Source organism: Eurosta solidaginis, chromosome 4, assembly GCF_040869045.1.
Source record: "Eurosta solidaginis isolate ZX-2024a chromosome 4, ASM4086904v1, whole genome shotgun sequence".
In the NCBI taxonomy this organism is placed as follows: domain Eukaryota; kingdom Metazoa; phylum Arthropoda; class Insecta; order Diptera; family Tephritidae; genus Eurosta; species Eurosta solidaginis.
The window spans coordinates 168,320,419-168,344,429 of record NC_090322.1 but is presented as its reverse complement, the minus strand read 5'-3'; the positions used below and the strand labels follow the sequence as shown (position 1 = coordinate 168,344,429).

At 39.3% G+C, this 24,011-nt stretch overlaps 1 protein-coding gene across 1 annotated transcript in view; it reads left to right on the top strand.

The window, feature by feature from the left end:
• The window catches only part of Dora (Dorado), a 50,407-nt gene extending 39,911 nt beyond the window's left edge, over nucleotides 1-10,496 (top strand). The window contains exons 3-10 of the mRNA XM_067779637.1: nucleotides 406-648; nucleotides 709-872; nucleotides 2,121-2,431; nucleotides 2,506-3,000; nucleotides 3,668-7,828; nucleotides 7,891-8,229; nucleotides 8,298-8,447; nucleotides 10,360-10,496. Of these exons, the coding sequence (XP_067635738.1) occupies nucleotides 406-648; nucleotides 709-872; nucleotides 2,121-2,431; nucleotides 2,506-3,000; nucleotides 3,668-7,828; nucleotides 7,891-8,229; nucleotides 8,298-8,447; nucleotides 10,360-10,426 (5,930 nt within the window). The 3' untranslated portion in view covers nucleotides 10,427-10,496. The remainder of the gene's footprint in view (nucleotides 1-405; nucleotides 649-708; nucleotides 873-2,120; nucleotides 2,432-2,505; nucleotides 3,001-3,667; nucleotides 7,829-7,890; nucleotides 8,230-8,297; nucleotides 8,448-10,359) is intronic.
• Nucleotides 10,497-24,011: the final 13,515 nt, after the last annotated feature.

The window sequence follows — 24,011 nt, the reverse complement described above, 5'->3', positions numbered from 1 at the left end:
GTGAACTCCTTCCATATGCGATTTACAGAGTTCAGCTACTGGTTCCTTGGATAAATTATAACTTGTTGGCTTTTCTTTGAACGGTGTAATCATCTTAACCAACTGTTTCTCTGTTTGCGTTTAGTTCATATATAGAGGTTGCCGCTCATTTTCTTTTTATAACAGCGAGGTGTACTTAATCTGTATGGAACTCATTTAGGTCGACAATCATAAAATATGTGTGTTGAGAACAATCTGGCAACACGCATAAATCCCACTTTCCCCGCCGACAAACATGCATACGTTTCGCTCGCTGATTGGCTCATATGGTCTTTTGAAGACTGTTGGTTTATAATTATAGCAGCAGAATAACAATTAAAAAATTTTCATTTATAAACAATTCAAATTTTATTTTGATTTTTGCAGAAGTTTCATCACTAACTGAGTTAGCTGCACGTTGCGTCGCGTCATACATCCCCTTCGAGTTGGTCGAGCATGTGTATCCGCCTGTACCAGAGCAATTACAACTGCGTATAGCATTTTGGAGTTTCCCAGACAATGAAGAAGACATACGCCTCTATTCGTGTTTAGCTAATAGTTCAGCGGAGGAATTTAATCGCGGCGATCAATTGTTTAAGACGCGTTCCGTTAAAGACACGCTACAAATTGGTTAGTTCTTATAGTATGCATATATGTAAACCAGTAAATTTTGTTGTTTTTTTCGTGTAGGTTTTCATTTATCCGCCACAGTAATTGGTCAAACACCACGTGCTCATTTTAATGTTGCAGTTACATTCGATCGTAGGCGTATCTCGTCATGTAATTGCACATGCACATCGGCTGCCTATTGGTGCTCACATGTGGTTGCTGTTTGTTTACATAGAATTCATAATGTAAGTAATGAATCTATTTAAGGATGAAAGCCCTTAAGAATTAGTGCGCATATTGTACTTTTAAATCTTCTTCGGATACAGCTTAACACGAACGAACACAAAAGGAAACCTGAAATGGCACATCGCCAGAACTGGTTTGTTTTCAAACCAAACTTGACAAGGGATGATCCAAAATCATACTAAAATAATTCAAACAATAATAGTTTGTTATCTGTATTTAATTAGCGAGACATGCTCATATTGCTTTATACAATTGTTTTATTGATATTAGAGAAAAATAGCAATGTTACTAAGCTCTTGAGTGCGCCTATAAGTATTCCCCACAATTAGGATTAAAAATATATTGTGGCGAATGTTAGCATCACTATGCTGTTAGTAAATAATCACAATAACAAAAACAGCAAGAAGCCACACTTATGTATATGTACGCATTAAAGCAAGCAGTCACACTTATGTACAAGGCAACGAAGAATATTCCATACACATAACCAGCAGCTTGAAGCAGAGACATTATTTCACATACATATATGTAGCCGGCACACACGCGTATAACTAAACAACTAAGTATGAGATACAACTGTTCCAAAAGTCAATGTCGTGAAAAATCTAGACCTTAGGAGAAATATGCGAACGAGGTAACAGAGAGTATAAAAGCAGCGCAAGCTGAAGATTAACAATCAGTTTGATTTAAATACGCGATTAGTTGTGAAGTGAAGTATAAATGCACTACTCCCAAATGAGTCTAATTAAAGACCATTTTGCAATACTGAATATTGGAGTTATTTATTCGACAATTCAGAGATTCGAACGTAAGCAGAAAGTGTATAACTATCGGAATTTCCCAAAATTCGTTACAATATAGAATTAGTATGTACCTAATGGTGTATAAAGGAATAGCAACAAAAACGCAATAAATTAGAGACCAGTTGAAGATTTCGAGTTCAATACTCCCGAGAAGCTAGCTGATGAAGAAGTGAAATTCAGGAACATGTCCAAGTATCCATCGCCGTTTATAAACTTTGCAATTTTTCTCTAATATCAATAATAATAGTTTAATTTTGATACTTTTGATAAAAGTTGTTTCCTAATAAAGAGTCATTTGTAAATTGGCTACCCTGTTGGTAGCCTCAACAACGTTCTATATGTCGACAGATTGCGTGGTTTACAATTACAAGGACTTTCATCTCTCAAAATTACTTCTGCAATATTTTTTTTAATCCACTCATTGTTTTCTTCTCTTCCTTGTAGCCCTTAGAAGTATGTTTACGTGCTCCAGTCTCAGAATCATTGACGCGTCTACAACGTGATCAATTGCAAAAATTCGCGCAATATTTAATCAGCGAATTACCGCAACAAATTTTACCAACAGCGCAGCGTTTGCTCGATGAGTTGCTTAGCTCACAGCCCACTGCCATAAATACAGTATGTGGTGCACCTGATCCAACAGCTGGTGCTTCTGTACACGATCAGACTAGTTGGTATTTGGATGAGAAGACATTGCACGCTAATATTAAGCGTATTTTAATTAAATTTTGCCTACCGGCACCCATAGTTTTTAGGTAAGCATGCAGCACAATTGTTTACATTTTTTTGCCAATATTTAACAAATTAACAATATTTTTTTTTTAAACAGCGATGTAAATTATTTAACAAACTCTGCTCCACCAGCTGCAGCCGAATGGACTTCACTATTACGTCCGTTGCGCGGTCGTGAACCGGAGGGTATGTGGAATCTGTTATCGATTGTACGTGAAATGTATAGACGATGTGATCGTAATGCTGTACGTTTGCTTGAGATCATCACCGAAGAATGTATGGTTTGTGATCAAATATTAATATGGTGGTTCCAAACAAAATTATCACTCATGATGGGTTCACATGGGCATAGTGGTGGTAAACATTCGAATACACATTCGAATTCGACAGCGCTACAACATGCTTGTAGTTCGTTATGTGACGAAATTGTTGCGTTGTGGCGTTTGGCGGCACTAAATCCGGGTTTAGCGCCGGATGAGCGTGATATGTTGCATGCACAATTCACAGCATGGCATTTGAAGATACTCGACCGTGTCGTAAAGTGTCGCATGATGCCGCCATCATATAGTAATAAACATCAACAGAATTCAAGGTAAAGTGTGCACTGGGACAATATCTAGTTTTTCATTCTTAAGATAAGTGTGACTGTGTTAACAAAAGGTTTCTTTAACGAACGGTTTTGACCTTAATTATGAAAATAAATTAAATTTGGTGGTAAGGGGTAAAAATGCTCTAAAATAATCCCAACTTTCACTTAGTCGTAGCGCAAAAACTTTATAGAAATAACATACAACTCCGCAGACAAGTTCTACGTTTTGATTTTCGAAGCAAACAGCAATAAACTAAAACAAAAAAATTAGCCTTTAATCAATTGCAATCGCCCTTGGTGGTTTTTTTCCAGCCCTACGAACATATTTTTCATATAAAAGTTGTAGATATTTCAATGAAACATACTAGTTTCTTTATCTTCATTGGACTAATTGGTGCATTGTATCTCAGAGAAAATTTCTATTTCAACCCTCATTGTGTTTAGAAATTAAAATATTTTGGAAATTTTGTTGGTTTCAACAATTTATCTCTCCAACAAAATTTCAAATTTTTTCCTGAGCATAGAGACGATATGGTCTATAATCCTGAGCTGGACTTATTCCTCTACCAAACATTGGTCTAAAACAGAGTCCCAATGTCATTCCTTAACATTCAAATCTACATTTTTTCAAATATTTACTAACGCTTACTTAATTTTGGTTATTCTATAGGTCCGACGCGGAAATTTTTATTGGCTTTAAGCCAGCGATTGAAGCATGTTATCTGGATTGGGAAGAGTATCCAATTGCTGGCATCACACATACACATGATACCAATCCAATTTACTATTCTCCTTTTACATGTTTCAAGCACACAGATTCAAAAGGCGAAACGAATGGCGGTCCACTAAATGCCACACAAGCTCTAATGGCAAACAATAAGCACTACAATTACATCAGTTCATCAACAGATCATGGCATGCATGCTGCTGCTTTTAAGCAAAGACATGAGCGTCCGTTCCGCGAACGTTTCTATATTTCGTCTAGCAATAATTCCAGCAATTCATCAAGTGACAGCGTTCATGCGCGCCTACATCAAGGACTTGGTGCTGCTGGAGTAGGAGTCGGGTCCAATATTGGCGTTTCTATACCCCCAGATGGCCCATCATCTTCAAGTGCAGCGATTGCAGCATTAAAAAGCGCCGAAAGTAGTAGCATACGCGCAGCTGCTTCACCAAGTGGGAGTGGACATGCTGGAGGTGTTCCTGGAGGCGGCGTTACTATCACAAGCATCAATGGTCCCTCAGCTATTGCTGATCTACCGCGATTACCGATGAATAACGTTTCGGGTAGTGGTATTTCTGGCAGCTGTGGCGGTGGTGTTGCTGGTGTGGTCGGCGGAGGGGGTATACGCGGCGACGGCAATCGTTCTAGTGCAAGTAGTGAAGGATTTTGTGAGAATGAAGACTTTGGCGGCGATAGTAGCAGCAATAATATATGCGCTGAAGGTGGACAAACACTTGAACCAGCCGCACATGCGGCTGCTGTAGCTGGCAGTAGTGGTGGTAACATAGGAATGAAAATGCGCTTGGAAGAAGCAGATACTCAGCGCGGCTTCGAATCACTGAGCACATTGGCAGTTAATGATGTACCAGTTATGAGCGTTGTGGGACCGAATGTTGGTGCTGCATATCAGACAACAAACTCACTATCGTCCGATAGCTCTTCGTCGACCTCCAGCTCATCATCAAACTCTTCATCATCATCTATGTTGATGGGTGCAGCAGGTATCGATACCACACCTGATGTAACAGCAAAAAGTAATAGCAATAAAGCGGTTGATGTGAGACGTATGTCAAAAGAAGAATCTTTCTTTTCATCTAGCGATGAGTTTACGGCACAAGATTCACCAACAGCGTTAAAATCAGTGGATCTGACTCCAATAGCAAGTACATCAGCAGCAGCGGCGTCTTCAGTGCCAACTTGTAAAACTGCGTCCACGCCAGCAGTAAAGCAAGCGCCAACCGTCAGCTCTCCCCACATTGAAACTCGACCGGCAGCTTCTAGCAATCAGCAGGCAGTAACCCCAACAACAACTACGCAGCACCCTACAGCAGTTGTAACTGACAAACCGCACATCTTCTCGAATGTACGCCCTAGCGAGGATGCGTGGGATATACTGTTAGCGCGTGCCGAAGGTCTACATGCACATGGTCATGGGAGCGAGGCTTGTATATTAGCCGTGCGTCTAGCAGAAGAAATGTTGGCCAACCCACCCAATTTAATGGTAGAACTACCACAGATGCCGAAACGTAAAGGTAAAAATAAAAATATCAATCCTATTTCACACCATCTTACTGTGCTGGCATCATCAACTTTATCTAAATGTGCATTTCTTTGCACTGTATTATCGGAGAACTCAGAACATTTTCACATTGCTTTCCGAATTTGTCTTTTTGCTCTGGAAATGCCTCGACCACCAGCTAGCACAAAACCGCTGGAAGTAAAATTGGCTAATCAAGAAGCAGATATTCTCACCTTACTCAAAAAGATCCCCCTCAACGAACCTGAGCTACAGGTGATACGAGATCGCGCCGAATGTTTGCGTAACGGCACGTTGAAGTCGCGTGGTGAGGCACTATTACCCATCAATTTAGCTACATTCATCTTTGATGCACTAGTTATGCCTCTGGTGACAGTAAAGGAGCAACGTAATCGCCTAATGAGTATGATGTATCGCATGCCTTCCGATGAGAATTTAGGCTTTGAAGCAGCCGTCGCTGCATTGGGTTTGAAAGCGAATGTATCCGAAGCTGAACATCCCTTGCTGTGTGAGGGCACGCGCCGCCAACGTGGTGAATTAGCGCTTACATTACTCTCCTACTACAAGGACGAGCCACGAAAGATAGCTAAGATAATGGAAAAATTATTGGATCGTGAGATTCATGTGCTGTTGAAATCACCTTTACTGCCAGCTTATTACTCAAATAATCCACCTGTGCGCACTGCGGCATCATCTATGTCACGACGTGAGGAACATGAATATGCTAACGCTATGAATGGTGGTGCCCACAATCCCAATCTTAATGATATGTTGCCTTCAGACTATGGTTCGGTTGGCGGCAATAGTCGGCCACACAGTTCAACTAGCGCTGAATTAGAAGTGGGCATGGGCACATTGAGCGTATCATCATCCCAAGGTGGAGGTGGCGGTGGTAGTGGAACAATGGCTGGTGCTGCTGGTAGTAATCAATCTATGGCTGGTCCTGGCGGACAAACAAGCGTCGCTGGCAATGCTACGAGTCGTTCTAAGGACAGCCGTTATAAGGGCAAACGAGCATATCCTTCTATCCCTAATCAACCATCGGAGGCTAGTGCACATTTTATGTTTGAGCTAGCAAAGAACTTACTAGTTAAAGCAGGTGGCAATTCATCCACTTCGCTATTCACACAAGCCACCACTAATCAAAATCATCATGGACCGCATCGTGCCCTGCATATGTGCGCTTTTCAGTTGGGTCTATATGCGCTCGGCTTGCACAATTGGGTCAGTCCCAACTGGCTTTCGCGCACATATTCGTCGCACGTATCCTGGATACTCGGACAAGCAATGGAGATTGGCGCACCAGCTATCAGTTTTCTAATAGACACGTGGGAAGGACATTTAACACCGCCCGAAGCCGCTGGTATGGCTGATCGCGCTTCACGCGGCTGGGACAACAATATGGTTTATCCCGCGGCAGAGTTAGCGCTTTCGGTGTTACCACACGCAGCAGCTTTAAATCCCAACGAAATTCAACGCGCTATACTGCAATGTAAAGAGCAAAGCGATCATATGTTGGAACGAGCTTGCATTACTGTTGAAAATGCTGCCAAGGGTGGAGGTGTTTATCCCGAAGTACTGTTCCAAGTAGCGCGTTATTGGTACGAGTTGTATGGACACAATACACCGAATAACGAACACGAGCAACACGACGATCATTTAGATCATTCTGCAGTGAGTTTTAGTGCTTTGATCGAATCGCATCAGCATCAAGAAATGCAACAACAAATGCAGGCACAAGTACAGGCTCAGCAGCAGCAGCAGCAACAACAACAGGCAGGGGGCATGGTTGGCCCACCACCAGTTATGCCGACAGGTCCACCAGGTGGGCCAAATGCGCCCGGCCAACCAGGGCAAGTCGTGGTTACTACTGCACCGCAAGCTTTTCAACAAGGCGTGGCCACATTGGCATCAATTGGATTACCACCTTTCCCGCCGTATGGTTTCTGCCAAAACTTATACCATCATAATATTACCACCTATCCAGGAAATCAAATGCAAATGTATATCTCCGCAGGACCACCGCCACCGCAAGCATATCCCGGCTACCCACCACCACCAGTACAACAACAAAATGCACAACCCATGCAGCAAGGTGGTGCTACCCAACCACCCTCACCCTATGTACATCAAGCATCTGCACCTGGTAGCGGATTTCCACCACAAATGCCGCCACAACAAATACCACCACAAGCGTACCAGGCTATGCAATGTGCCGCTACTGGTGCACCACCCACAGGCTTTCCACCGCAACCCGTTCAAGGTGGTCCCCCACACATGCCACCACAAAATATGCAACAAGCAGCAGCAGCCGCCGCTGCAGCAGCTGCAGTTTATTATGCACAGGCACCACATCAGCAAGCACCACCACCGCAACATCCATCACAGGCTGCTGCTGCAGCGGCAGCCAGCGTGGCTATGGCCCAACATCAGTTGCGGCAACACCAGCAACAACAACAACAGCAGGGTGTCTACCCACAATACGTGCAAGTGGCGCAAGTACAACAACCACAGGTACATGCAGCTCCGCCACAACCACCTGTGCGTCAAAGGCATCCACATCAGTTTACGTAAGTATCGCGCTTATAAATTTCTCCTCATCATATGTACTAATTCTTTTCAATACTTGCAGTTCAACTCAATTGCGTTATTTGTTGGCCGCCTACAATGTTGGCATGTTAGCAATGGAAACTTTAGCACGTCGTGTACACGATGATAGACCGCAAGCAAAGTATGCACGTAATCCGCCATATGGTGAAGATGTGAAATGGCTTCTACGCATTTCCAAGAAATTGGGCACACAATATTTACATCAATTCTGTGTATGTGCTGTGAATTCAATTGTGAGTCCTTTTGTTTTGCATGATGTAGCTATTGAGTCAGCTCATTATTTGGGGCGTAATAATCATCAATTGGTTATGCAACATTTGCGTTCGGCGTTAACGCCTTTGGTACAAAAGTGTCAACAGATGTACGTTAATGGTTTTAGCCTTTTTTGTTTTTATTGACTAATTTCGTAAATTTGCTTGTAAAATACAGGTACATTCAGTGCATTCACCAGAAGTTATACCATTTGACACAGGCTGACTATGAGGATTTCGCAAGCATTATATTGGCAGCACGCGCCGCATTCCAAATAACACCGGAGGGTAGTGCACAATTCAAGGATTGGCTGCAGTCGATAAAAAGGTGAGTTAGTAAAGGCGATAATTATGCCACGAATGCCCGAATTTTAATACGGTAAAATTTAACTTGTAACTGGGTTTCATGCCTTTTAGATTTCTATCTGAATTTAGCAACTGCAGAGCAGACGAGCTCTCCAGAAGAGGCACCACCGACCATATCCTTCCGGGAAATGATTCGGTAGGAATACCCATGACCACTTTCAGGCTTCGTGTGAACACAAGCACTATAAGAATTGCAAATGGACTATAGTCAGCCATATCATCGTGTGAGACATCCAGGCTAACCTGGCCCTCATATGACAAGGGGCGCACAAGAGCGCTTCTGATTTTAAACAAATCAGTTCTATCGTCCCTGATAAGGGTTCTAACAGGGCATTGTTTAATAGGCACGTATAGTGTTAGAATGGGGATAACGACCTTCGGCTATTGTCGCGGCTGCAAAGGTACAGAAGAGGAGGAGAGTGTCCAGCACCGTCTCTGTCATTGTCCAGCGCTTAGTAGGCGTAGGTTGGCCATCCTTGGTAAACCTTTTCTATATGACCTTGCTGTGGTCTCTAGCTATGAAGTCAAGGGTCTAGCAAAATATATAAATTCCACGAAGTGGTTTGACCCGCTTTAGGCAGGGTAGGGGTCCTCTTTGAGACCGTATGGGGTATTACAATGGGCCCATTGGTGGCCTAAGTAGTGAGCTGTTACCACAGTGTCCAGCTCTGCCCTCGCAACCTAACCTAACCTAGTTTTGATTTTGATGTATACCTTAAGTTTCATTTCAGCTGCTCTGCATTAACAAATTGGTTTCCATTTGCACTTTGATTTCAATGGAATCGTACTAAGTTCGATTTTAATTTTAGTGCGGTTCGCAGTATCAGTTCGGTTTTGATTTCAGCTCTTTTTCAGTTTTTTTATGTTTCTTTGCCGTTTTCAGTTTAAATTTCCCTTTCGGATGTGGCTTCGGCTTCTGTTCCATTACCGGTTTAGAAGATGAACGCTGTGACTTCTTTGCGACGACTTTCGTATGGCGAGTAATAGAATATAATAATGTTTGTGTATGGCAACAAATTGCAAAGAATATGTTTGCCATACGAAAACTGTTGCTTAGTGGTAACGAAATCCCAGTTTCGATTTCGGTCTCGGCTCTGAAGCTTTGTTAGTCAAAGAACAGACAGCAAAACAGACTCCGAAGATAAAGGGGAACTCTACGGATAAGAGCAGTATTTTTTCACCGGATACAGATCCGGTACGCTCCGATACCGCAGCACCATTAAGGTGCTAGCTTGACCATCCCAGGAACGATTTATGTGGCCACATTAAACCTTCAGGCCATTCCCTCCCTCCCCACCCCCAAGTTCTATGAGGAGCTTGAGGTCGCCAGAGCCTCGTCTGTTAGTGAAACAGGATTCGCCGCGGATAGGTGAGGTTGACAATTGGGTTTGGAGAAGTTATATATTGCGCTGGCAACCTGAAGGGTTGCGCTACACAGCCCCTTGAATCTGGTATTTTAGTCGCCTCTTACGACAGGCATACCTACCGCGGGTATATTCTGATCCCCTTACCCGCTGGGGCTACATAGATCCGGTGAGATCCGATAACAAGTACCATTAAGGTATAAGGCCGACCATCTCAAGAACGATTTAATTTGAGCACATTGAACCATCTAAGCCATCCCGCCGCCATCCCCTAGTTCCAGGAGAAACTTGGGGTCACCAGAGCCTCGCCTGCTAAAGAAACAGAATTCGCCTGTAGGTGAGGGTGACAATTAGTTGGAGAAGCTATAAAATGCACTGGCAACCCCTTGAATAGTTTGGGGTTTTCAGTCGCCTCTTACGACTTAGGAAAAGTTTTTACAAAATTTTTGTTTATTCACCCAATTCATCAAGTAAAGTTATAACTTTTTTAATATTTCACACTAATTTTAGATCAAAATCTTGCAAAAAGGAATTATGGACACAAATCAATGCGGCTCTACAAAGCAATTCCAAATGACAAAGACTTGACTCATTTAGTTTGTCGCATTCATCATCAGCTTCTAAAATTGACAATTATTATTCCACAAATAATTCAACAGTTTCGACAACATCGTCAACGACCTCAGAAAATTTAAAGTGCTCTACTAACATAGATAATGCGACAACAAAAACTACAAGAGATACATCCTCGACGACTAGCGCGGCACCTGCTACTGGCATAAATGCTCACAATGTCGAATGCAATGTAGGTGCGGTTAACAATGAAGCCAACGCGAACAAAAGCAATAATTACAACAACGGTAGTCTTAGTAGCAGTAGCAATAACCCAAACAGCAATAGCAATCAAACTTCAAGTAATGGCAATAGTAACAACAGCAATATACACAACGCCAGCGTATGTTTAAGGGATATGAAAGGGAGTAATACGACATCGACAAGTAGTACGCCGCCCAGTAGCGCGGAACCAACAAGCACCAGCAATTTTAATTATTATACGGGTTCAGCTGATTTGACACCACAAACAACTTTGCCGGGCGCTGCTGCAACAATACAACGACATACGCTGCCAGCACTACCGCTTCTACCACCACCGCCGCTTGTATCATCAACGCATTGCCACAACCATCAACAGCCACTGCAGCAGCAACAGCAGACACCACATCAGCATCAATATGCTGTTGGTAACTCGACGGCAACGCCATTATCCGATGCTTACCATCACCAACAAATGCAATTACAATTACAACAACAATACGAGCAACATTATCAATTGCAAACAGCTTACTATCACAATCAGCAGCAGCAGCAACAACAACCGCAGCAAAAAGGGGAGCAGACGCATACGGGGCCGCAGCAAGCGGCACCATATTCACATCAGCATTTCCATCCGCCAACAGGAACAACCACAACGACAGCAACAAATCAGCATGTAGCTCGCCACAGACAAACATCGCATGCCGCTTCTTCTACAACTGCGCACACAACGAATACATCACAAGCGAATGTACAACACCAGCAGCAATCGCAACAAAAATCAGTACATACACATGCGCAGCATACACACGCGCCTCAGCAGCAGCATTTAAACGTTTCTGCGGTAACGCAGCAGCAACAACAGCATTCTTTTCCTACAGCTATGCTGGCGATCTCAACAGCAACACCAACAACATATGGCGCAAGCAGCATAAACAATAATGGCACTGCTGCGATACCCAGCAATATTAGCACCATTAATGCAACACAAAATGTAAATGTTATATCAGCGGCGCCCATTGTGGTAGAATTCAGTAATTTCTCGCTAAATTGCATGCGCGCAAATAGCAGCGGCGGCAATGCAGTCGCTGATATTGCCGCAACTTCAGCGGCGCAAATGGTTTCCAGTGATGTGAGCCGTGGTGCCGTGGTGAGTGGCGGCAGCGTTGGTGGTCATCATCGACATCATCATCACTATCACAACACAACAACAACGCATGCGAATTCACATCAACATGCACACCAGCAACAACTGCAACAGCAACATCATCACCAATTAGAAGAACAACTTCAAACACAACAGCTTCAGCAGCAGAAACAACAAGCAGCTCATATTGGTCACAATCACCATCATCATTATCATCATCACCATAACCACCATAACCACCAGCAGCAACATTCGCGTTCTTTTCAACATCTACCACCACCGCCGCCACCACCTGCGCTATAATTGTGAAGCAGCGCTGACAGTAGAGACGTGTGCGTTGATTTGGGGCAAAATGCTGCAGCCACATTTGTGTATAGTTGAGCTAGTAAGTAGTGCAGAGCGTTAGAATGTAAGAATAGCAAGCAATTTTTTTTTGACACCACCGTTTATGTATTGGAAAAGTTTTTTGTTTTTTGTTGCATAACTTTTTTATTTTAATTTTTAAATATTGGGTTCATTGTTCATTTGGTTGTTTTATTTATTTGTCTGAGTTTAATTTTTTTAAGTAATGTATGTTTGATACATACATATATATATATACATGCAAATAACTTCAGTTAGTAAACTGGACTGATTTTTGTTGTAATAAATGCAACGATAACCATATTCTTCAGGATATTTGTATATATTTTTACTATTTTAAGTTTATTTAAAACACACGCTAAGGTCATTACAACCATTTTTCCCAATAAGCTTGAACATTTTTTTTTAACTCCAAAACATTCAATCGTATTATCAATAGACAAACCATAGACGAACCAAAATTCAATTTATAGAATACAATCACTAATTGAACAGACTACCTGATTCCCTATCTGAGCTTCGAGGGCGATCTTAAGGGCACAATAGAGGTGGACGGTTGGCGCAAGGAGTAGAGTCTGCGGTATACTGTGCTGATCCGGAAATAAACAGATCCTACAGGCTGCCGGATTACTGTAGCGTTTTCCAAGCGGAAATAGTAGCCGGTGGTTCCGGTAGAAACCCTGGAAAAACTAGTCCAAGCTGCAATCGTGTTAACTTTTATATTGACAGTCAAGCAGCAATTAAGGCAATAATCTCGCATAGCACAGCATCTAAATGCGTGTTAGAGTGTAAGCAGTCCCTGGAGAGAATCGGGACAGGGAGAAGCATACATATATATTGGGTCCCAGGGCATATGGGAATAGATGGGAATGAAAAAGCGGATGAACTAGCCAAAAGGGGCGTATCCCTTGGAGCTTGCTCCGTAGACGTCCCAATTAGATTGGGCGAGATTAAGAGCACACGAGAGGTGCACATGGTCGACCAAGCGGGAAAGGCGTGGGTCCAAGCGGGGGCTGTAAAGTGTCGAAGATTATATGTAGGTCTTACAACCTTAGACTAACAAAGTTGCTTCTATCATTAAAACGAGAGGACTGTGGACTCCTGACGGGTATTCTGACTGGACACTTCTGGCGTCACATGCCTTTAAATTAGGCTTGGTCAGTGATAGCAGATGTAGGAAGTGGGGGTTGAAGGAGGAAACGATCGAGCACGTTTTGTGGTCGTGCCCTGCGCTTGCCATATTAAGACTGCAGCTATTATGAGTGATACAGCTGTCAGATGTGGAAGCAGCAAATGGCTTAAGTCCTAGGAAACTTTTAGTATTTGCCAAGAGGAAGGAGTTATTTTATAACAGGTCCTGGGTTTGGATAGGGTTTTTCAGTTTGGTCGTTAAAACAAACCTCTGGTAACACTACGGACTTATTCAGTCTATGTGAGTTCCTCATGGACCGGCCAGTTCAACTTAACCTAACCTAATCACTAATTTATTAAAAAATTCAAAGTTTCATCAAAAATTTTGTAACAACGAAAGATTGACCTTAGACCTTGAATTATCGTATCTATGTTTTCGTTAAATTCGATAAATTACTACGCTAGCAAAATAGGCGACTGTTTTGCTGCTGCGATGTGTTCACAAAAAAAAGTTTAAATAAAATCCTTTTCAACCCAAAGTTTTCTTCAAAGATAATTTTCACAGTGGCGACATATTTTATAGTAAATTCTTGCACTGTAGCTTCAAGTCGAGTTCGCTTAAGATGAACAACTTAATATTAATTAATATTAATTGACCAAGTTAGCAAGTTTCATAAAATACCAGAGCTGTAAAACATTGCAATCACATTTCATTTGATTACAATCACAAAATACCAGAAATTTTACATTCATATTCGATTGAATTCAAATGCGGTTGTATTTATTTCGTTTGCATCGATTGTGATTACAAAATTACAATCTACAATCACTTTAATGTAATCGATTGCATTCACGTTTCCTTTACAATCATTAATTGTACAATCAATGATTGCATACAAATTACTGAATTAATCGAACATTCATTTATTGTACGAAAATTGTGATTGCAATAACGTAAACAATCAATTGCGTTTGTTCCTAAAATATACTTTATTGACCTTGTGATTTAACAAGAATAATGGAATAGTAATCATAATCAAAGCAATTATATTGATTGCATTCAGTTCAGAAGCACTATCACTGATTGTAAAATATAGTGCTTGAAAATTTTTGTAGCTCTGGTAGTTACACAACCAATAGTTCAAAAAGTCAAAATGTGTCATGCTTATGATGTCCACACGATTATTCTCTTTCGGAATACACTCTAATATTCTTAAAATTCAGTATAAAATTCGATCTTAATTTGCTGTGGGGCGTTATTCTGTAACTCGATTCGAAAGGAAATGCGATTCGATAGATGTAATTTTTTTTTTAAATACCCGACCCTCCTTCGAATCGAGTTACAGAATAAGGTTCTTGAATTATGTCGCGAACTGTGCTAACATTCATTATTTTATTTAACTATTATCGAAAGTTTATCAAAATCTGGCGGAAAGTCCACATAAAAACATACAAATAAACAAACAAGTGTAAATTGGAAGCAAAAAAGGAAATTGAGAAGATAATGAAAGTTTTATGGTTTTATTGGCTACACAAATACGCAAATAATGTTTGAAAAACTTGCAGCTTCCTGGAGCTTTCAAAGTAGCATCTATTGATTGCTTCTGCCAAACGAATACATACGTCATCTAGGTAGAACAGTTCACGGGCTATGTGCTGAATTATTTCAGGCTTCAATTAGGTGCCGTGTGGACATCGTCTTAGGCATAATGGTTGGACCCTCACTTTATATGGATATAGTTAAATCAAGATTTCATTCAGTTGAGATGCACATACTTATGTATTTACGATCAAATGTACATGTGGGTAATTCCATGCTATATACACAAATATTTAAAGTCGACTACGATAGGACGAATTTTTTCAAACAAAACTAATTGTCTTAAAATTTGCGTAACAAAGTCATTGGACTAAATAAGAAAACAAAATATTTTGTTGGCAAAATCTGACATCATCCATTAAGATTGTCTACTTTGACAGTGCTGAAATCAGTTCAAGCTCGTTTTCAGATTTTTAAAAGATAATAGTAGCTGGGCCAGATCTATAGAATACTGTAGATGGGGCAGCAATTCGAACTTCAATTCACACAATTGTGAATTGTCTTGGTCAAAGAGCAAACAGTATCCACTCGTATAAAATATAATGCACACTTTTTTTGATATCTTTACGATATCAGCAACCTCAATTTCATTTAACGATTATTTCGAACAGTTTTAAACAGTAACAGCTTCATTTGGACGACCAAGGCGTGGTACAACATCGGTGTATGTACGACCCCATTTAACTTCAGCATACCAATAAAAATGCTTGATTTCGACGGATCAGAGTCCCCATAACACTTTTCAAGCCATTGGTGAGCTTGAACCATGGTGTAATCACCAGGTGAAGTAAGCTGTAAGTTGTCTCGCTCTAAATTCTTCTTTGTTCTGTCATTCGGCTATCTGAAAAAATGTTCACCAATGTTGCCCCCGAAAAAGTGTAGTTTTTTTGCATTTTTCAGGAGTAAAATTTTCACATAAACTAATAGGTGAATATCGATGGACCTTTACTGGGTTTAATTACAGATATTCATCATTTGAGTATCTTTCGTATTGGCTTTCATAAGTAAGGCCGTACTTCAACTATTAGGTTCATATTGTTGATGTTTCCATTATATATAAATTTAAACAGGTCTTTGTTAAAACAAACTGTTTGTATTCATGTCATATCCAACAAGGATTTTCGCCTGTGCAGCGCTACTGAAGACTATCGAAGAATGTTTTGTCATTCCTGCAGCAAGAACGCCAAAACTGTCGTATTACATCTTATTTATATAAAAACTTCGCTAAAACAATGAATTTCTAAATATACGAATAGTAACAAAAAATAAAAATTCTAACTCACTGTTGTAAGAGTACTGTTACAGTTATGGATTGTAATTTAGAATATATGAATCCGGTTCGATCGGATCAGTATCTTCTGGTTCTAGGCCGAATGCCGCGGAGCATAGTATATCCCCTGGCATATTTTAGTAATTAATAACTTGGTAACATTACCCTGCAAAAATCGCGAGTACTCCATGCCTGCATGTATGGAGTACTCGCTATGGACCAACCCAGTGCTCCAAAATTAACCACAATCCATACAAAAAATATGGTCCAATTAACATTGCGATGTCCTAGGACCGGACCATATACTCCAGCTCCGCATTACATCAGAGTAATCCATGGAGTACCCACAGTCCAATAAACATCGTGTAGTGATTACAATCGTTAACAACGAGCAATGATCGGCTTACAATATGTTCGTGTAGAAACATTAGTTGGTCCATTTCTGCATTACAGTGGAGTATAATGGTAAGTACTCCAGTGGACCACATGGTCCAACGATTTTTGCAGGGTAGTAATACATCATGAATTCAGCTGTCAGGAGTTTGTGTGGGATCTTCTGTACAAGTTTGTATAATATATTAGAGGGCATATATTTTAGTTCCGACCCTCAACGACAAATCAACAGAGCAGATGAAAATATCAATGCATTTTTAGGGATGGAAACACATTTAGAAGTATATGGTCACTTCCAAGTGGGACTGTAAAACTTTTCACCGAACCCGAAACCCATTTAAGTGCGCAAAGATACTATAGTTCAACTAAATAATAGATAACACCTCTCCCTTTTATGTCTGGTTGTTTGATGAAAGTCTCAACTTCAGTTGAAGTTTAGGTAATTTTACTTTAGACGCATTTTTGAATTTTACTTTCATTTTACTCGATGCACTGGTCCTCTATATCCCCTTTTGTATTGGCGTTAGGTGACACTGATATGCTGAAAAAAAAGCAGTTTCTGTAATGGCCTTCGTAGCAAGGTATTAATTTTTCTGCTCCTATTTTTTCAAAGCCGGTAAAAATTTTACCCTCTTCTCACCGTTGAAAATACATCCCTACCGTTTCAGATAGCGTACATCTTCCGTCTTTGTTTATTTACTGCACCTGGTGATTCCACCATGGCTTGAACGGCATTTTTTCACATCAAAAAACAATGTTAAATTAACACACGAAATTGCTTTGAATCCATGTTTTCAAAAATAGCAAAAGTTGCTTCACCTAAATCGCTGTAATTTCTAAAAAAATGCACGAAATGAAATGTAGATTTGACGCTTGAAGATTTCAACGAAGTTACATGAAATTTTGACAGTTGACGTTTGAAGATTCATACTTACAAAAAATAAAATGGATTTAACCAAAGGCTTTCCTACCCACGTGTTTGTTGTAAATTTTCATAAAAAATGTTAATGTAACTCTTTTTCATGTATTTAAAAAATCTATATCTTGTGTTATGAACTGTGTTTGTTTTGCGTTATATTAACTTTCACACACTTAACATTATAGTAAATAAAAAAAAAAAAAATCTGGTATCATTTTCAACATATACATAATAATACGGTGGTTTAAAAAAACCACACTATCAATACATTGCGGGATATATTTTTTGCAAATCTTCGTTATTTGTTTAAAAAAGAAATTGGAACTAAACTCATTTAGCATGGAATGACCCATATGAAACATTTTCTTGGAAACTTGAACCTCGTATTATTGAAATTAATTTGCGTCAAATTAAAATATTAAGTTCAACATTAGATATGCGTGATTCCAATTTTCCCGGAAGTTTATGTTGATCTTAAAAATGTTCAAAATAATCAGCACTACAAATAAAACAGTCTTATTTATTCTAATTATAATTTTTCTTTGTTAATTTGAAGAATTTCTTTTTAATTTTTTTTTTCAATGTTTTTGGTTTTTTTCATCATTATTAATCATTTATGTAATTTTACATCTGCATATGTACATACATTCATATTTACATACATACTTACTACATATATTTTTTATATTAAATTGTATGTTGAGAGCGTTTTTTATTTATATATACATATGTTTATATATATCTACATACATAAACATTTTTTAATTTTATACACATATTTACAAAAAAATACAACTACACACATACATCAACAATTAATGCTAATTAATTTCAATATGTATTATATTTAAAAATATACATATATTTATTTTTTTTTCAATTATAACATTTTATTTAAAAAAGAAAAACGTAAAAAAAATATATATTATAATAGTGGTTTTGAATAAATATGATTTTTTGGATTTATGTCAAAACTCACGTCAAAAGAGAAAAACAATTGTATTTTTATTTATATTTATTTTTAAAGGCTTACAGTTCAATAATAATAATTTGGCCTGATACACCTTTCAAGAAAATACCCAGCTTCTATTTGAATTTTAATTTTTTTCAGTAATTGGCGTATGTTGTTGTTCGTGTAGCGATAAGGACACTTCCCGCAGACCTAGGGGAGTTTTGTCGATGTTGAGGGTCCTTTGCCGGATGCAGATCCGGTACGTTTCGGTAACAAGCACCATTAAGGCACCAGCCCGATCATCTCGAAAACAATTTAGTATGACCACATGAAACCTTCAAGGCCATAGCGCCCTCCCACCTCCTACATCTGTGAGGAACTTGGGGTCACCAGAGCCTCAGCTGTTAAAGTAACAGGATTCAATAGGCTAAGTGAGGTTTGCAATTGAGTTGGAGAAGCTATATTTTGCGCTAGCAATACCTTGAAAGGGTTGCGCTACAAAACCCCTTAAATCAATTTGGTATTTTAGTCGCCTCTTACGGCAGGCATACCTGCCGCTGGTATATTCTAAGCCCCCTGTCTCGCTGGGGGGAGTAATTGGCGTATCGACAGTTCTTATTGTTGCCTCTCAAGGGTGCGTTCCTATTTGGAGCTGCTTTACAATTATATAGCTATGATACAAGCTGCGAATCAAACGAGGAGTGATGCATGGTGTTCTTTGTTCTCATTTATCTCATAACATTGTTGTTGTAACGATAAAGAGACTCCCCGGGTTTCAAATATTTAGCGCATGTCTTCAACCTGTCTCTCTCCACCTTTGTCATACCCGAGAAATGGAAAATGGCCAAGGTGGTCCCGTTACTAAAGCCTGGGAAACCAGCTAACATAGGAGAGTCGTATCGTCCGATATCTCTCCTATCGCCAGTAGCAAAGACGCTTGAAGCCATTTTGCTCCCTTATTTCCAAGCAAATTTGCAACTAGCCTCTCATCAGCATGGCTTCAGAAAACTCCATAGCACTACCACCGCGCTAAATGCCATTAGCACCCAGATAAATTGCGGTTTAAATCAATACCCCCACCATAGAACAGTACTCGTAGCGCTAGACCTATCAAAAGCTTTTGATACGGTCAACTATGGCTCGTTACTGCAAGACCTGGAAGGGTCTACCCTTCCTCTATGTCTTAAAAGGTGGACCGCAAATTATCTGGGTGGTCGGCAGGCATCGGTGCAATTTAGAAACGAAACATCAAAACCAAGGAGAATTAAACAAGGGGTGCCACATGGTGGTGTCCTATCCCCACTTTTGTTTAATTTCTAAATATCTAAGCTACCTTCACCACCGGAAGGAGTCACAATCGTTTCCTACGCCGATGACGGCACAATAATGGCCACAGGCCAACGGCTACCTCCCTGATCTCTCCAGTTTTTTCGCCTCGCGAAACCTGGCATTATCACCGACTAAATCTTCCGCGACCTTATTTACAACATGGACGTCCCAAATGTCGGCCATTTTGAACATCCACGTCGATGGCACTACGCTACCGACTGTCGTACACCCCAAAATCTTGGGTGTGACGTTTGATCAGGATCTACATTTTGGTGAGCACGCAGCCGCAATTGTTCAGAGAATTCAGAGCCGTAACAAAATCCTCAAATCCCTCGCTGGCAGTACCTGGGGAAAAGATAAAGAAACGCTCATGACTACATACAAAGCAATTAGCCAGCCTATTATGTGCTACGTGTCACCCATAAGCCAAGCCTAAAAATTACCCACTGGAAGAAGCTACAGGCCTGCCAAAATACTGCTCTCAGAATTGCCACGGGCTGTCTTCTTATGTCCCCAGAACACCATCTGCATAATGAGGCGAGAATACCCCCCATCAGGGATAGAAATGAGATGCTGATCAAACAGTTCCTGTTGAATACCCAGAAACCTGAGCATCCCAACAGACATCTGATTGATGAACCAGCACCGCCTAGGGGCTTAAGGAGTCATCTCCGTAAGCATTTTGAAGAAATACGGTACCTGAGAACCCAGCCGTATGAAGCGAAAAAACACAAGCAGGTCCTTGGTGAACTCCATAAACAGGCGTCGGACCTTTATGTCGGGAATTGCCCGATGAATCCAGTACTCAAAGAAAAGTATCCAAAACTCGCGGAGGAGAAACGCATACTCCCCAGGGAAACGCGTGTCACTCTTGCTCATTTTCGTTCTGGATACTGTAACAGGTTAAACTCTTACCTATCCAGAATCAACCCCGACATACAAAATGTATGCCCCGCTTGCAATGTGTCCCCACATGACACCAACCATCTCTTTAATTGTAATGTGGAACCTACGCCTCTAACACCCCTTTCCTTATGGTCCACCCTGTTGAAACAGCAAGTTTCCTTGGACTCCCGTGAGAGGATATTGATGACAATTTGTGATCGGTCGCGGCTGTTAGGTGGGGCGAAGCATTGCTACAACAACAACAACAACATACTCCCCGCAGGTTTTGGGGAGTTTTATCGATGTTGATGGTTCTTTGCCGGATATAGATCCGATACGTTCCGGTAACAAGCACCATTAAGGTACTAGCCCAACCATATAGGGAACGATGTAATTTGAGCACATTGAACCTTCTAGGCCATACCGCCTTCCACTTCTAGTTCCATAAGGAACTTGAGATCGCCAGAGTGCGTATGATACATTCATATTTGTAACAGGATTCTCCTAGCGTATGTGAGGTTGACAATTGGGTTGCGGTAGCTCAGAATCTATAATGCGCTTATCAACCCCTTGAATCCCGCAGAAATATACTCTAGGAACTACACGGGAAGGGTGATCCAGTTTAGAAACATGTTCTCAAGTATTTTGATGTTAGTTGCCCCGACACTTGAACCTGAGACTTTCGGTATGATAGCGCGACACACTATCTCTTTATTCGGGCTACTGAAGTAGATTAAGCATCTAATCAATAAACATTAGAGCTACCATACGTCTCAAATCTCATGCGTTTTTCTCAAAACTGGTCAAACTTGAGAATCATAGAAAAAATTCAAGAGGAAAAATGTGTGGTATAATAAGGATGGTGAGCGAGGACGGCAAATATTGCGGACACCTGAGAAACCAGATCATAAAAGTAAACGCTCTATAAGAACCGAACACAATGGACACATTCAGTCTATGTGAGCTCTTTATTGACCGGCCAGTTCAACCTAAACCATAAGAACCGAAAACAAGCTGTGGAATAATCGAAAATCCCTTTCCAAAGGCGGGTCTAAAGCAAACTCACGGTGTGCCTGAAGCAAGGTTAATTGAAGGGCCAAAGCACAACCGATTTTCTCGTGGATTCTTATTTTATGGACCAAATTAAGTCAGAAACAAAAATTTAAGCTTTTTCTACCGAGCCGTCTTTGAGAAAATTTGATTTAAATTTTGAAAATAGCAACAAATCAGTACTAACTTTTTTGATCTTTTTTGATTTGTGGTCCGATTTGGCTCATATTTGGAACACATAATACATACAAGAATAGAAATCGACCCATGTAAAAAAATTGCCGCTAGGTGGCGCATGGATCGAGATATTCACAAAAAGCGTATTTGTGGTCCGATTTGGCTCATATTTGGAACACATTATACATACATGAATAGAAAACGGCCTGCGAAAAAAATTGCCGCTAGGTGGCTATCCGTTATCTGGGTATCCAATTTATGTAAATTCCATAGCTTATACATGCTTTTAGCTGTCGGGACTTGACCAAGCATTGTTGTTAATTGATGACTACAGTAAGTACCTCTTTTATTTATTCTCTTAAAATTAAATATTTGTAAAATTATAATTTAACATTTTTAAAATAGACATTTTACTTTTCCGAAATTGGTTTCGAAACTTTTTTTTTTGTTATTATTTTGCTATCAAATTTTTTATTTACACTTTTTAATTTTCAAATCTTTTACGTGATATATTTATTTGCTCAGTTTCCAGATTTTTTAACATCTTTAAATTTTTTAATTTATTCGACTTAATTTGTTTTTTAATTTGCGATATCCTTTAGATTTTTTCAAGTTTCTTAATTAGCTTAATGGCTATTTGTGCGAAAAAAAAAATGTTTACTGTGCAGAATAAAGTAAAATAGAAAAAAGCAGCATAATAATAAAAAACAAAACGTATTAAAAGTTAAATAAAATTTTTTTTTAATTCGGAAATTTTTGAACAGATTTTTCCTAATGAAAAGAGACAGCCAATTTTGTACACAATTTTTTTTTAAGCTCTGACTAAGACAGCCAATTTTAACACTATTTCTCTTTTAGTTCCGAACTTTTGTATTCTTTACTTTTTTTGGGTATTTTTAATTCGAGACATACATATTTTTTGTATTCTTATTTTATTCTGTAATATGCTTGTATTAATTTTTTTAATTATTTTGTTTCACTTTTATTATTAGTTTTGTTTATATCTAGGTTTCTGGTTATTTATTATTGAAATTTTTCTTTATTTGATTACAATTTTTCAATATATTTACTTGTTTCTTTAAATTCATAATGCAATATTAAAGGTGAGGTCAACAACACAGGCAGCTCTATTTGCCAGTATTTAATTGTACTACATAAGTAATTCCTTTTGTTTGCTTAATCTTTGGTACAAATTTCCTCAAAAAACGCCAATACTTAGCAAAAAAAGTTAAAGAAGAGCTATGAGTTTTCCAAATTCAAAGGTACATATATAAATTTATGTTATGTAACTACCAAAATCATTTGTCAAAACTCATTTTTGTTTAAAGTGCTATCCATTTCCAGTTATAAATGAGAAAGTGTTACCTTAAAACAAGGATAGCCAATTGTAAATTAGAAACCGTGGTATGTAAATGAGAATAGTCGCTTTTATATGAGAGGGCTGGAGATTTGTCAATTGTAAATGGCGCTTTCGCATTAGAATTTGTTGCTTTCCCTTTAAGAATGGATCATTATCATATTCAAGTGACGTTTTTCTTATTTACAATTGATAGTTCTCATTTCTATATGACGCCTTTGCATTTACATTTGACTGTTCTCGTTTACATTTGACTGCTTCCGTTTACAATTGACTATTCTGAATTATAACAGACACATTCCCATTTTCATTAAACTTTATTAGATGAAAATCCGATTTTACATTTCTACTATAATTTAGAAAACTATATAACCCAACTCGAGACAATTTTTCGCCAAATTATTAAAAAGAAACTTAAAAAATAAACCCGAAATTTTCAAAAATTGCATTTTATCCGATTGACTGGTTATAAAAAATGGGTACAAAGTCATAAACAAATTGCCCAAACAAAAATAATATACAGCAGCGAATACAAAATAAGCATTGGAAGTTTATATTATATATATTTTATATTTATATATTTATTTATTTATTACGACTCTAAGAGCCTAGTTCAAAACTTAAAAATATGATTGCATTAATTAACAATGTGTACTTAATCTAAATTTTTAAATTAAAAAAAAAATGTTAATTATGACACATGTATCACTAATGCATTTAAATCTCAACGACTATCATTTAATCGGCCTAGATTTGGTGTAGTCATACAACCGGCT